This window comes from Salvia hispanica, chromosome 5, assembly GCF_023119035.1.
Source record: "Salvia hispanica cultivar TCC Black 2014 chromosome 5, UniMelb_Shisp_WGS_1.0, whole genome shotgun sequence".
In the NCBI taxonomy this organism is placed as follows: domain Eukaryota; kingdom Viridiplantae; phylum Streptophyta; class Magnoliopsida; order Lamiales; family Lamiaceae; genus Salvia; species Salvia hispanica.
Window position 1 is genome coordinate 25,729,783 of NC_062969.1, and position 16,301 is coordinate 25,746,083.

Genomic DNA, 16,301 nt, shown 5'->3' on the forward strand with positions numbered 1-16,301 from the left:
TCATACTTTCCCTACAAAGTCTCTAAAATAGGCAGGGACCCACATCTTTCTATTGTCGAACATGGTTACAAACCACTCGACATCTAGAAGTTCATAGCGCTCCATTATACCCATCAATGCAGCTTCAAAATCAGCCGGCTCTAGTACCTCAGACCACACACAAGTAATGATCTCTTTTTTCAACTCTTCATTTTCTAGAGATCTTCTTGGAACTTTGTCAGTAAGTTTAAGCATGATGTGCCACATGCACCATCTATGCTTTGTATCTACCAAAACATCACACGACTAGCAGCTCTCATACCTCGGTCTTGGTCAGTAACGATCATCATAGGAGCTTGACCCATGGATTCCACAAATTGCTTGAAGAGCCATGAATAAAATTCTGTGCTCTCATTGGATAACAGTGCAGCCCCAAATGTCACCGGCTTTCCATGATTGTCCTTGCCCGTGAACGGAGATAATATCATGCAATATCTGTTTCATTGGCAAAATGGGTTATTAATCAGTAATTAGCAAGCATAAACAGTAAACTGCAATATATGAGTCCTAATATGCAATATCATAAATGGTAGACAACAATATTAGAGTCCTAATCTGCAAAGTTAGCCAAACAGAAAACCTAATACAGAGAATACATAATTTAGATATAAATGAACAAGGAATTACCTATTTGTATTGTATGTGGAGTCAAAGGAGACAACGTCACCATACAGTTGATAATTCCTCTTAGATACTGCGTCGCACCAGAAAAACGATTTCAACTCATTTGAAGACCCAAGCTGATAGTGATATGTGAAATCAGGATATGACTTATTTTTCCTTGCCGTTTCATCTAACAACATTTGTGCATCAGAACCTTCGACATAAGTTTTGAGACCATGGACATAATTCCTAAGTTCTGCCACAGTGAGCCCCACAGTGTCATAGCCGCCCAAGAACTCATTCAAGAATTTGAATGTCATCGTGGGTCCAATATTGGCTTTCGTGCAGCCCCATATGAATCGCATATGTACTTCACCCAATCTACGGTTAATATGCATGTAGCGTCTAAAAAGGAAGTTCAATCATACTATGATTGTGTGTTTCCAAAAATTCCTGAACAACATACCCCACAAACCCAACCTCAGAGACATTCTTGAGTGACATCCGACCCCTACATTCACACCTTTTGGATGTGCGTCTACGCTTGGTTATAAAACCCTCTTGTGCATGCATCTTGTCCATTTCAATCCCCACCTTCAATCCCTCCCTATTACAAACAAGGTATTGCCACGTAACAACATCTCTAGTAGATTTGATTCCACATTTACGCACATCGAAACCAGTTTCCCGCCCATAACCTTCATAAAAGGCAATACCCTCATCTAATGAATGGAATTTCTTACCAACATAAGGACGGAGTTCGTCGGGGCATGCTGGCACACATGCAACTGGATCAAATGATAAAACATGAGGCAAATTAGTTAAGATACAATTGACTGCAATAAACAATTAGGCAAACAGCAATGTGATACACATAAACCAACAATTGTTGCACACGATTATAGGAATTATTACAAATTACTAAACAGAACCAGAATCAGTAGAAACAGAGTATTGCCATGAAATCATAGGTTAATACTCTGCATTACGCCTTATGAAATCGAACAATATTGAACAGAAGTAGAAACACACTCTACTAAACAAGTATTCATCGAAAAAAGCAAATCTAACAAAATCAAAAACTACTCTTCAACCAAAATCAAAGAACACCCATCAACCAATATTGAACATAAATAGAAGCATAATTCTTCAAAAAAAAAAGATCAATAATCGTCAAAACAGTAAACAAATTCGTCGTCAAAATCGTCCAATAATTGACCATTCTTTTGCATCTAAACATGTCGATGCTCACCTTCAAGAAAAACGTCCAAATCAAAATTGATGATCGAGTCGCCCATATTCTCATGAATTTGTGGAATGAATTGCAGAAACCTATGAAGAGAACACGATTTGGAGATTTCTCGGTTCTCAAATTATGAGTGAAATTGAAGATTCGAAATCCAATTGCAGAAAACGAATTGTGGAGAAATTGAATTGTTGAATCTGGATTCAGAATCAAATTGGATTTAGGATTGAAAATTGATTTCAATTTACAGAATCTGGATTGAATATTGAGTGAAATTCAGAATCTGGATGGAGAATGCATCGTTTAATTCAACGTGATCACATAAGGAATAGAGAATTCCTATTTTACCCCTAAGCGTTTTTAATGGGTTCAACGTAATTAAAATCAGCTGCCACGTGGAAGCTTAATAAGCACACGATTTTTGGATCCAACGACCTAAAATGGTGGTATGGTGTCATTATAATAAGTGTTGTCATCTTAACACATCCGTATATATATATATATATATATATATATATATATATATATATATATATATATATAGGCATAGGGTAGTGATAAAATGCAAACTTATATATTGTACAAACTCAAAACTCCTCAACACAACTTCAACACTATTTCAATACAATATCAACACATTGTAAAATTTCAAGATTTTAATATCAACATAGTATCAACAAAACATCAATCATTGACTACTATTGAAATTCTATTGACATTTTTTTGTTGATGCTTTTTGTGATCTGTTGACATTTTTCAATGGTCCATATCATAGTTTTGAGTTTGTACAGTATTTAGAGTTTTCATTTGATCACATTCCTATAGGCATATATATATATATATATATATATATATAGGAAAATGATCAATACAAAAATTGATCCCAATACAAAATCCAGACCAAATCTTAACCATGAGATTTGACAATCTAATGGTCAATAGTTAAAGAAAAACACGGAGGGTCATTATAAAGCACTTTTAGGTCATATTATAAACTTTGAGGTTGAGGTCATGTTAAGATCCTTTTATGTCATCCTTATTATAATGACGTAAAAATAAGCTTACGATGACCCAAAAATGACCTCCATATGCTTGGTTCTGTATTTTTGTATTAAAAATGGGTTTGCATAGATATATATAGAACCAAACATATGGAGGTCATTTTTGGGTCTTCGTAAGCTTATTTTTACGTCATTATAATAAGGATGACATAAAAGGATCTTAACATGACCTCAACCTCAAAGTTTATAATATGACCTAAAAGTGTTTTATAATGACCCTCCGTGTTTTTCTTTAATTATTGACCATTAGATTGTCAAATCTCATGGTTAAGATTTGGTCTGGATTTTGTATTGGGATTAATTTTTTTATTGATCATCTTCCTATATATATATATATATATATATATATATATATATATAGGGTTTTGATCTATGCAAAACTATATTTAAATACAGAAACGCAGAACAATATCATGCGTAGGGCATTTTTAGGTCATGGTTAGTGTATTTTTAGGTCATACTAACCAAGTATGACCTAAAATGATCTTAGCATGACATTAAACTCAAATCTTATAATATGACCTAAAACTGGTTAATTATGACCTTCCGTGTTTTTGGTTAATTATTGACCATTAGATCATCTAATCCTAGGGCTAAGATTTGGGCTGCATTTCTGTATTTAAACATATACTTATTTTGATCATCTCCCTATATATTATAAGATTTGAGTTTAATGTCATGTTAAGATCATTTTAGGTCATGCTTGGTTAGTATAACCTAAAAATACACTAACCATGACCTAAAAATGCCCTACGCATGATATTGTTCTGTGTTTCTGTGTTTCTGTATTTAAATCTAGTTTTCATATATCAAAACTCTATATATATATATATAGAGAGAGAGAGAGAGATGTGATCATATCATAACCCCCAAATCATATAATAACTCTATAACCAAATCTGAACCACACATATTTGATAATCTTATGGTTGAGATTCAAACTTAGATTTACTTCATAAAAAAGGCGCAGAGGGGTAAAAATGTAATTTCCTCATTTAATTTCTGAATTTTACTCCAAACGCGTGATTCACTGTTTCATTCTGTTTGAACTCAATTCTCTCACCTTCATCTTCATCTTCATCTTCACAATTAACAGATCGATTCTCTCATCTTCATCTTCCATATTTGTCGCCTATTTTATTTCAACATCTCCAGATTTTCTTCGATTTGTTCATTATTCCAAATGTTTTTTTGATTATAGCTTTTCAAAAAAAATAAATCTGATCCCTTTCTATTATAAAAGGGATGGGATCTCATGGAAAGTTAATTAGATTTTGGCCGATGTTAAAAAGCCCAAAATTATCATATGTTTGGAGATGTTTTTCATTTGCCCAAACCATACAACACTAAAAATATTATTTTTGTTGCTAATAGACATAAAATTATATTTTTTGTTGAAAAATTACTTTTATGTTATAAAATGATACTTAAATTTAAAGGTAATGAAAAAATGATACGGAAAGAAAAAATGAATTTTGGGCCCGATAAAATGATATTTTCGACGTCAAAAAGGAAAAAAATGATACTTTTGGTGATAAAATGATAGTCAAAATGAAAAAAATGATACTTTTAATAAAATGATAGTCATAGGTGATAAAATGATATTCAATTATATAATGACAAAATGAAAAGGGGGTGACGATAAAAGATATTTTCCCATAAAAATGATACCAAAAATTTTTGATAAATATAAAGGGGATAAAAGATATTTCCCAAATTATAAAAGAAAAAATGATAGGGGGCGGTAAAAATGGCATTTTTTACTAAAAAAATGATATTTTTTGGGAAAAAATTTAAAAGCCATACCGGGATAATGATAACCATGGGTGATAAAATGATATTTCATAGCCAAAAAAATGATACTTTTAAAAAAAAATGAAAAGCCAAAAGGATAAATATAATTCTTTTTTATGTTATATTTAAGGTATTGCATGTTTTTTGCCCCATTCGAAAGATAACCATTCTAAAATTTTCGGAAATGGGCCATTATCTTTTAAGGTAAAGAATCCTATTCTTGTTTGCCCGTTTTTGTTCGAACGGGGGAAGCCCCCAAATTGATTATCCCCGATCAAGTTTTGGGGATCAAACTTGCCGTTAACAAGACTTTTACAAAAAAGGGCAACATTAAATTGGTATATCAGGGTTTAAAGGTGTCGAAATTTGCCCAAATTTTTAGGGAATAAAGGGATTTCAAAAAGAGTTGAATGCATGTGTTTGGTCCGATTTGTTAGACCCTATGAGTTTGATATAATATGGAATGATATAATGGAACTAAAAATTTATTTTAAAACGGAACCGGCTCGGGTCAATCCAAAAAAGAATTTGGTTTTCCCCCTATTTTTTAGATTTTCCCCTGGGGCCGGGGGGTTTAAAAACTACATCGATTCCAACCCAGAATATTTTTTTAAAACTACAAAAAGCCACGCGGAAAATTTCGCTTTATCAATTTTTTAATTATGTCAGGGGACGGGGAAAGGGAATTCAAGCAGAATTTCTTGATTTTCCAAAATATTCCCATTTGTCAACCCGTTTCCATTGAGAAGGATGCATCTACAATCTACACCGATTCTATTTTCAAACATGTACAAAGGAAAAAAAGTAAAAGATGTGAGATTGTTTCTATAACCACCTGATGATAACATCAAGAGGACGGGCGGACCAATATGGTAGAAAATGGGATGTTAATATGATTGTAAATTAAGAAAATTCGACGAAATTGCAAGAAGTTTTCCTAATTGGTTTGTTATGTTGTCATATATTTTGTTTTTAAGAATAAGTTTAAGCCTTATTCCCCAGAAATATTTTGGTCAAAGGGTTAAGAGTTTTTTCTAAAGGCCCCCATGGTCTACCATCTCGAAAACAAATTTCCCCCGGGGGTTCCATTTTTTAAACCCTTTTTTGTAAAAAATTTTTTTTTCAAAAAAGGGGAAAAGATAAATATTTTCCGTAATAATGTTATCTTTTATCTTGGGGAAAATTTTATGAAAAGGGGGTTAAGAAAAGTTGGCCCCAACTTTTATCGATTACCCCAAAAATCCGAGGGAAGGATGATCATTTGTTTTTTTTTAAAAGCCGGGCTTGATGATTTGGAAAAGATATATTTGGAAATTTGGGAAAGACCTTTTAAATTTTAAAAGAAGAAGGTTGAGGATTTTTTTGGAACGGCAAAAATTTAATTGAATGTACATCCTCCAGACGTTGTTAGTACCAAAGGATCAGCTAGTAGCAGAGTAGCAAAGAGGGAAAGTGCAATAAGGAAAGCAAATAAGCCTCTACGACGATGTGGTAAATGTCATGAGCTGGGTCGTCATGATTCAAGAAATTGTGGTAGAGTCAATGAGAAGACAGATTGAAGCCATTTGATATAGTTTAGGTATTTTTGGTGTATAAAATGACATTTTTGTTTAATAAAATGATACTTTGGGCTTATAAAATGACATTTTGGCTGATAACATGATTCTTTTGTTTATAAACTGATAAAATGATACTTTAACCTGAAAAAATGATACTCGCTCAGCAAATAAAATGACAATAACCTTATAAAATGATGTATAAGCTGGAAAAAATGACATCTAAGCTGATAAAATGATACTCTCAACGGATAAAATGATATTTTAATCTGACAAAATGATATATAAGCTGATAAAATGATACTTGGAGCAGATAAAATGATAAAATGATACTTTTGATTGATATAATGACTTTCTGAATTATATAATGACAAAATGATACTTGCATTAGATAAAATGATACTTTTGGCTTATAAAATGACATTTTGGCTGATAATTCATTCTTGTTTATAAACTGATAAAATGATACTTTAACCTGAAAAAAAATGAAGAGCAGATCAAAATGATAAAATGATACTTCTGACTAATAAAATGATACTTCTAGGAAATTATATAATGACAAAATCATACATGCAGTAGATAAAATGATAATTTTTGGGTGATTATATTCGAAACCACTATTACAAAATGCTATTATCAAGTCATACAAGTTAGTATACAAGGGGTTTAAATTCTCTAATCATCTTTTCAACATCCATTTCTCCTTTTTTGCTTGTCATTCTCAAACTTCTTCTTTATCATTGTAAGTGTCTCAAAAGCCTTCTTGTTAGTATCTCCAATAAGCAATGCTTCAGTATATCTGGCACGGAGTTTTATGAAAGACTATGTTCCCTTCTTCGTTAAACCCGAATTCCAGTTACGAACAGAACCACCCATGTAAGTCTCCAAATGGCGCATCACATAAATTCCACAGTCAACTTTATTTGTATCGTTCTGCCATGGCATATTCATGTATCTGGTTTTTGACAGTTTGACAGTTCTTTCCATTGATGGATTGACTCCATTTCCAAGATAAGTTCGGAAGAAATTTCTCTATTCAAATAACACAAAACATACATGAGGTTGATTAAAAATTATATTATGTTCCATACTGAATTATATTCAATGCATTTTAACTAATAAATATTGAATGCATTTAACTAAACATACCAGAGTACTTGGTGCATCTTCATATTTCTTCTCAAGTAAATCTTCACTAACCAGAGAATTGTCAATCACATCCATCATTTGCATTTTGAGATTGAAGCAGATGATATAATAATGTTCATACGCCCAGATCGGAAAGAATATCTAATTTTCAAAACATTATATATAAATGTCATTTTCAAAAATATAGGTATGTTGTTCTATAAGGGATGTGATCATATCATAACCCATATTTATGGTGATAACCTAATAACCCTTATTTTATGGACGAAAAGTATCATTTTATAGAACAGAATATCATTTTATGGACGAAAAATATCATGTTATCATGTATAAATATCATTTTTAGTAAAAATGATATTTTTGACCCATAAAATGATAGGGTTATTAGCTTATCACATAAATATGGGTTATCATTATAACGCACCCCTGTTCTGTAATGTATATCTAATTATTACTTACCAGGTCATAATTTTCCCATTTGAAATTTTCAATCTTTGACACAAATTCATTCAAGTTTGAGCAAAATCTTTCTCGACTCTCTGCTTCAGTCCAACCAGATCTCCTTGCAGTAATGTTGTAAATCTGTCATGTTTACATTTTTGTAAATATATTTTAACTTTTAATGTAATACTATTATTTATTTACTCGTTTACTGTACCGTAGGTGTGGTGTTGATGAAAAGACGACTCGGTGATGCCTTTGATTTGAATTTTTCATTGTAGTTGAGGAACAAAACCCATGCATCTATGATGTTGATCCTGACGTATGTACGTGGAGCAAGGCTGTGGAAGTCAATCTTGAACATTGTGATCTTGTCGTTCTCATAAACTACCTCATAACTGATTTCAAATTCATATTTAATGTTAGTTAAAAGAACTGAATAAGAATATAATTATGTAATTCAAAACTTACTATTCACTTTCTTCATCTGTCATCAACCAGTACATTATTTCTCTCTCTTCTTTATTCAGCTTTCCTTTCAGATTTACTGCTCTGACATTGTAGGGAGAGCACATTGCTTCAACAATTTTCTTTGTTGTTCTGACCACTTTCTCCTTTTCCATTGGAGGATCTTGAGAAACCATCTTCTTCCCTTTGTCCTTATTCAAATTTTCTTCTCTTTGTTTTAAAATTTCATCATCTCTGTGGATATCCTCCATGACAGTGGATATTATGGTATCAACTCTGTCATGCTTTCATTTTAAAAAAATATAAATTGTTATTGACAGAAGGGATACTATTTTACCCACAGGAACTATCACATTATCAGCCAAAAATCTAAAACTATCATTATGAAACAAAAGTATCATTTTATTCACAGAACCTATCATTTTATTCCCCGAAACTATCATTTTATAATTTTATCATGCAAAAGTATCATTTTATCTGCTTAAACTATCATTTTATGATGCAAAAGTATCAGTTTTCAAATAAAACAGAACCACCAAAAAACATCATCAAACCTATATCATTTTAACCGTATAAACAATCATTTTATGTACTTAAACTATCATTTTTAAAAGTTACCTCATATTCTTCATTTTGAACTTCTTTCTCTGAAACTTTTTCCTTTTCTTTTCCAGCTGCCATTTCCTTTTCGCTTTCATTCTGTTTCTCTTGCTCATTTTCCACCTCATCATCTTTTTCCTTCTCCATATCCTTTTCCCGATTAAATTCTTGATTCTCATTAGGACTGTCGTCACATTCAGGTATCAGAGTGAAGGTAGGGAACTCATTCCTATTTTTCAATATATATGTCCTCTCAGCAGCTTTAGTTAACTCAATCATGATATCAATCCATTCAGGATCATCAGTTTCATCATTGTTTATAGCATGTGTCATTGTATTCTGACTTTCTATAACATGTTGCACACCTTCCTCTCTCAATCCCATTGCATTTCTCGTTGTATCACAGCATATCTTAAAGCTATTGAGATTCCTGAGTTTATCCGGCGTTGTTTCAAGGACATCAACCATCTTCAACATTGAGGCTTTAACATCCTTTGCAACTCCCTTCTATTCATTTATGAAATTCTCTCATTCACTGGTTGTCCCCACTTCATCATGATCATTTGTCTTCAAAACATAGGGTTTTGATCTATGGAAACCAATTTTTAATACAAAAATACAGAACCAAGCATATGGAGGTCATTTTTAGGCCATCGTAAGATTATTTTTACGTCATTATAATAAGGATGACATATAAGGATTTTAACATGACCTCAACCCCAAAGTTTATAATATGACCTAAAACTGCTTTATAATGACCCTCCATGTTTTTCTTTAATTATTGACCATTAGATTGTCAAATCTCATGGTCAGGATTTGGTCTGGATTTTGTATTGAGATGCATTTTTGTATTGATCATTTTCCTATATATATATATATATATATATATATATACATACATAGAATTGTGATCAATGTCGAACCCTTCTTAAAGACCGAACTAGAGACCAAATTTGGGCCACTCATTTTTCTTTATATTATGATTATGATTAATTTTGAATTAATTTAATATTTTATTAAATAAAAACGTTTTTAATTTATTTATTTTTAAAAAAAATTTAAAAAAAAATTTAATTTTTTTTTATTCGATAAAAACTTGCTGGAGTAAATAATGAACTATATTTACCACATAATAAACTAAATGAATGTATGTTATGAAGTAATTTTTCGCATTCATTATATACTGAATTTACTTCAACTGAAAGATAATTATGTCATAACACATTATGAAGTAATAAAATAATAAAATGAAGTAATAAACTAATGAAATGAAGTAGTAAACTAATGAAATGAAGTAATAACATAACTGAATGAAGTAATAAACTAACGGAATGAAGTAATAGCATGACTAAATGAAGTAATAAACTAACGAAATGAAGTAATAACCTTAAACCCAACTGAAAGATAATTATGTCATAACACATTATGAAGTAATAAACTAATGGAATGAAGTAATAACATGATTGAATGAAGTAATAAACTAATGAGAATGAAGTAATAGCATGAATAAATGAAGTAATAAACTAACGGAATGAAGTAATAGCACGACTGAATGAAGTAATAAGCTCATAACAATAGCACGACTAAATGAAGTAATAAGCTCATAACAATAACATGACTGAATGAAGTAATAAACTAACGGAATGAAGTAATAACATGACTGAATGAAGTAACAAACTAACGGAATGAAGTAATAAACCTAAACCCAACTGAAAGATAATCATGTCATAACACATTATGAAGTAATAAACTAATGGAATGAAGTAATAGCATGATTGAATGAAGTAATAAACTAACAGAATGAAGTAATAAACAAATAAAATGAAGTAATAGCATGACTAAATGAAGTAATAAACTAACGGAATGAAGTAATAAACTAATAGAATGAAGTAATAACATGAATAAATGAAGTAATAAACTAACGGAATGAAGTAATAGCACGACTGAATGAAGTAATAAGTTCATAACTTACATTCATTTAGTTCATTATGTAGTGGATATAGTTCATTATTTACTCCAGCAAGTTTTTATAGAATAAAAAAATTTAAAAAAATTAAAAAAATTTAAAAAATTTAAAAAATTAAAAAAAATTAAAAAAATCTAAAAAAAAACGTTTTTATTTAATAAAATATTAAATTAATTGTAAATTAATCATAACCATAAGATTGAGAAAAATGGGTGGCCCTAATTTGGTCTCTAGTTCGGTCTTTAAGGGTAGATTTGTGGTTAATAGGACTCTACATACATATATAGGGATGTATTCATATCCTTTTTATATGTTTTGTTCAATTGTTCAACTGAATCTCGGCTGTTCAATATCAAGATCTTATGGCCCAAAATAATGCCACATGGAATTAATTAAACTGTTAAAAAAATTCGAGCAGGGCCTTTCAGGAATTCACAATGGAGTTAGTTATGGAAACTTGCTTGATTTTCTCTATCAATTCATCACATCGGTTTTTGTCATTGAATTAGACTAAATCTTTCTCTCTCAAAACTGAAATCTTTTCTTCTCCGTTGACAAAAACCTCTGATACCTCTCTTGAAGATTCGAGTCGGGAATGCATCGTTATGTTGTAGAAATTATTGAATTACAAGAATCGAAAAAGTTGGACCATTTGTGAATTTTGTTCTTGTTCTCCAACAATGGAAGAAGGTAATTTAATTTGTTCATATTTTGATTATCAAACGTTGTTGTAATCTTTCAAAATCCGTCTATTTCATCTTACTCTTTTGCAATCCCTGGCAGTAGTTTTATTTATTCCCGTACGGTTTAGGAATCATTGGGGCTAGGGTATGTAGTATGAATTTATTAACTCCACAGTGGCTAAATTTTCGAGTTTCAGTCATTACTGCTAGGGTTTAGATTTCATATAACCTATGTGTTGTAGTTTTTTCTGCTAAACATAATGCACAAATATCTATTTGTAATGTAATTTATCGAATCAATAATGGTCGATGTATGTACTGTAATGTATATGTTTCAGAGCAGTTTTTGTTGTCATTTTTTAAGGTAACATTGGTAGTGTTTGAGTTTTTTGCACAATTTAAATCCTGTCCCCTAGGGTTTATCAATCGTTGGGGCTAGGGTGTAGTATGTAGTAAGTAACACATCTTCCGTCAAAGTTGATGAGTTTTACCCATTCCTATAGGGTATAGTTCTCATCTCGAATTTTCATGTAACCTATGTGGTGTAGTTTTTTCTGCCAAACATAATGCACAAATATCTGTTTGTAATGTAATTTAACAAATCAATAATGGTCGATGTATGTACTGTAATGTATATCTTTCAGAGCAGTTTTTGTTGTTATTTTGTACGGTAACATTGGCAGTGTTTGAGTTTTTTGCGCAATTTAAATCCTTCCCCCTAGGGTAGAGGTGGCCACGGTTCGAAAACCGCCGGTTCCGGTTCGTCGATAGCTTGAATCGTAATCGGCTCGGATACCAGTTATCCGATTCTGGTTTAACCGCTGGTTACCGCCGGTTCCGGTTCCGGTTACTAACCGCCGGTTTTTCACCGGTTCCGGGCCGGTTCCGGTTCATTATTTTTTTATTTATTTTTTAAAATCTTAGAGTTATAACTTTTATTGCAATTCTATAGAAAAATCCAAAGAGAATTGATAACGATAAAGAATTGCAATTTTATTGATTTGAAACTTTGAATGTAAATTTCTACAATACAATATTACAATTACAAGTTACAAAATACAACAATACAACTATACACTTGAATTTAAAATTTAAATACAAAATTACAATTTACAAAAAAACATATTAAAAGTAGAGTTGAAACAATTAGAAAAAAAAAGAAATAAAAGGAAAAGGACTTGAGCTCAACTTAAATTTAAAATTTAAGTTGAGGTGCCTACGTATCCTTAATGCTCAATTGCATTAAGGAATCAAAGTCCACATAGTTCTCTTACCTTGCTTACCTTGTTGGTTGGCGGTTGACGACGGTTGGCCTTCATTCTCCACCTTCATCCTCGGTGTCGGTGAAGGTTTCCTCACTCTCTTCACGAGCATCCCAATCTGGTTCTTGCGCTCTCTTTGCAGCTTTTCCCCAATCATCAAGTAACATCACAGCTTCCATATTTCTCGCGGAGAGTTTGCTTCTTCTCACGTCCAAGACACATGCTCCAACACTGAAAGCGGACTCGACGGCTACGGTGGAAGCCGGGACTGCAAAGATCTCCTTAGCCATTGACGCAAGTATGGGATAATCTTTCTCGTGTGTTCCCCACCACTCTAGGACGTCGATTTGGGCGGGTGTAGGACCTGCATCACTAAAAGTATGGTGGCGTGCTTCCAAATAAACATCTAACTCGCTTACCGATCCCATTGAGGTGGACCTTGAACTTGAGCCTGTGTCGCAGCCGTATAAATCGGCTAATTGTGATTGAGCATCGGGGTCATCATAAGCAAAACCAAAACCGCCGTATTGCTGCGGTTGAGGAGCAAGTTGTGTACGTGGACGAATTTGGTGGGTACGGTTATACTTTTCTTCATATTCGACAAAGAGAGTACGCAAACTACTTTCAAATTGAGCTTGAACAAGTGATCTATCGGGAATGGTTAGTTCAAAAACTCTCGAGGTTTCATCATCATCATAAGGCAAATTTTGAAGTGGACTAAGATCAATAAAACGCAAATTTTGATAATAGAAATCTAAGATCTTAGTTGTGCCAGCTAATTTCCATTTCGGATCCAAGCACTTAGCAATTAAAAACACAGTTGGAATTTCACTAAAATACTTCAACCATTTTTCTATCATATAAAATAAAACACACATTAACTCACGAGATCTAGCATTTTTCATGCATGTTTTAAAACCAAGTGCTATATACATGCAATGCACTAACACGCGAACAGATGTGCAATAGTAAACAACCGATAATTCAACGGTCGCACATTTGAAAGCTTTGAACAATTGACATAACCTCATGCTTTGGTCCCAACAATTAGGCGTAAGAACTATATCACCATAGGGATTAGTTCTAAAAAAATCGCACAAAGCATCTTTATGCTCCAAAGTAGAATTGAGGCAATCATATGTAGAGTTCCATCTAGTAGACACATCCATTATAAAAGTTGTATACCTGATGTTCCTGTTACGACAATATTTTTTCCAAGCCTTGCCAAGCTTGAAATGGATCGCTCTAACTGCATTTCTAATAGGATCAACATGCTTTTGCCATAAAGAAAGCGCATCTTGTACACATAAGTTCAAAATATGACATACACATCTTTGATGAAAATACTTACCATCGATAATCGGAGAGCACACATCAATCAAGTCGCTAATACTTGCAGTATTAGCAGTTGCATTATCAAAAGCAATAGAAAACACCTTATTGCATAATTGATATTCATTCAAAACTTGAATAATTAAAAAAGCAATTGCATTTGCAATGTGTGGTGTAGGAAAATCTCTAAAAGCAATTAAACGTTTGTTCAAAGACCAACTATTGTCCCTAAAGTGAACCGTAATTCCCATGTATGCATGCTTTTGGAAAGCGCCAGTCCATACATCAGAGCAAATATTCACTTTGTGTCCCAAGTTACTCAAATATTGTGATAAATCTTTTTTCATTTCATAATATTGATTTTTGGTAGATCGTTGAATACTAGTTCTAGGTAGTCTTTTTGAGTTCAAATTATAACACTCTTTCATCGAATCTTGATTATCATAAATACCAAAAGGAGGATGATGCATGGCAGTAAATTTAGCCATAACGTCAGTAGTATGCTTATGATCATATCTTAAAAGAGCGGAGGACGGCGTACCTGTTTGAGACGAACCGGAGGCGGAGCCATGGGCACTCGCACTTTGGAAGTTGAGTTGGGTTTGGCTAGCGCTATGCCCATATAGTTCGGGATGAATCGTCTGCATGTGACGGATGAGAGAGCCATATCCCCCGGACTTCTTGAATTTGTATTTTTTGGTGCAGTAGTTACAATATGCCATAAAAAATATCGGCACTTCATTAGCGGAAGAAACTATTGGGACCTTTTTGAAATGTTTCACAAATATATCAGATTTATATTTAGATTTTTCTCCGCGGCCGTCTTGTGAAGGGGTGGGGGGCATTTCCTCATTTTCGTGGTCACCGTCACTGTCCTCATTATCATCGTTCGGATTAACATTAACGTCATCAATATCGTAATCATCGACCGAGATGTAATTATCAGCATCGGATTCGGCGCCAACCGCGCCATGACCACCCAATTGGGCTAGTGCAATGGCTGCAGCTGCACGACGATCTTCTTCCATCTACAAATAGTAGTATATGTACGAATTAGAATTTAGAAGATGAACATAGAAAAATCATGAACTCAAACTTATTAAGTTATGCATAAAAAAAATAATATGCAAACTATTTTATAACTTACTTGTAAGCGAACAGCCTCAGCATGGGAAACCTCTTCCAAAATTTCTCGACGAGTAGGTCGTCGTGATTTTTTCGGACGGGTAGATTGATCTTCGGCAATTCCTTTGCCCCGTCGATCACGGTCACCACCACCACGAGAAGAAGACATATTTTTTTTATAGTAATGTAGTTGAACAAGTTGTAACTAATATAAAGAGCAAATTATGAAAATTGATGAACAACTTAGGTAAACATGTAGAGAGCAAATTGAGAGAATGAGGTAGAGAATAGAGAATTGGAGATTGAGAGAGAAATCCTTGTTAACACAAGAATGGGGTGTGTAGAAGTGATGAAGAAGGGGGTATTTATAGATAAAAATGGGGAGAAATCTGATATTAAAAAAAAAAAAAAACCGTCGGTTTCTGACCGAAAACCGGCGGTTTCCGACACCTTTTCAGACCCTACGCTGCAACCCTAAACCCTACGCCTGAACCCTAGCCCCGAACCGTCGGGAACCGGCAGTTTTGTGTCAGAAACCGCCGGTTTTTTGACACAAACCGCCGGTTTTCCGACACAAACCGGCGGTTAACCGACCTTTTTCAGACCTACACCTGCAACCCTACGAACCTACCGGCGAACGGCTACATATTCCCGGTTAACCGCCGGTTCCAGTTACCTATTTTTTGAACCGTAACCGGCCCGTAATAACCGTGTAACCGGATTTCGAACCGGAACCGTCGTCCGGTTCCGGTTCCAGTTCCGAACCGCCGGTTCGGTCCGATTTGGTTTGGACACCTCTACCCTAGGGTTTATGCGATATTTGTATTGCTGATATTCCTAATTCACAACTAATTTTAAATTTGCCACCAAATTTAACATTTGAAGTAGATTAACCGTGAACATATCAATGTTTCTTTGCGAATTGTGAAAAATAAGCCTAATTTTCAAGGGCAATTGTTGTGCATTACTTTATTTC

At 33.2% G+C, this 16,301-nt stretch overlaps 1 protein-coding gene across 1 annotated transcript; it reads right to left on the bottom strand.

Annotated features, from left to right (window-relative positions):
* On the bottom strand, positions 1 to 1,940 carry LOC125189714 (protein FAR1-RELATED SEQUENCE 5-like). Its single transcript, XM_048086960.1, has 5 exons — positions 1,895 to 1,940; positions 1,109 to 1,478; positions 667 to 1,023; positions 302 to 474; positions 1 to 212 (listed from the first exon to the last, which is right to left on the bottom strand). Exons 1-5 carry the CDS (start codon positions 1,938 to 1,940, stop codon positions 1 to 3), a joined length of 1,158 nt encoding a protein of 385 aa, XP_047942917.1.
* Positions 1,941 to 16,301: the final 14,361 nt, after the last annotated feature.

Excerpts from the sequence above, each read along its gene's own strand:
- LOC125189714 (XM_048086960.1), bottom strand. The coding sequence starts at position 1,940 with ATGGGCGACTCGATCATCAATTTTGATTTGGACGTTTTTCTTGAAG. Across the intron at positions 1,479-1,894 it reads TTTGGACGTTTTTCTTGAAG|TCAATTGTATCTTAACTAAT; the intron begins GTGAGCATCGAC and ends TGTTTATTGCAG. Across the intron at positions 1,024-1,108 it reads TCTGAGGTTGGGTTTGTGGG|ATTGGGTGAAGTACATATGC; the intron begins GTATGTTGTTCA and ends TATTAACCGTAG.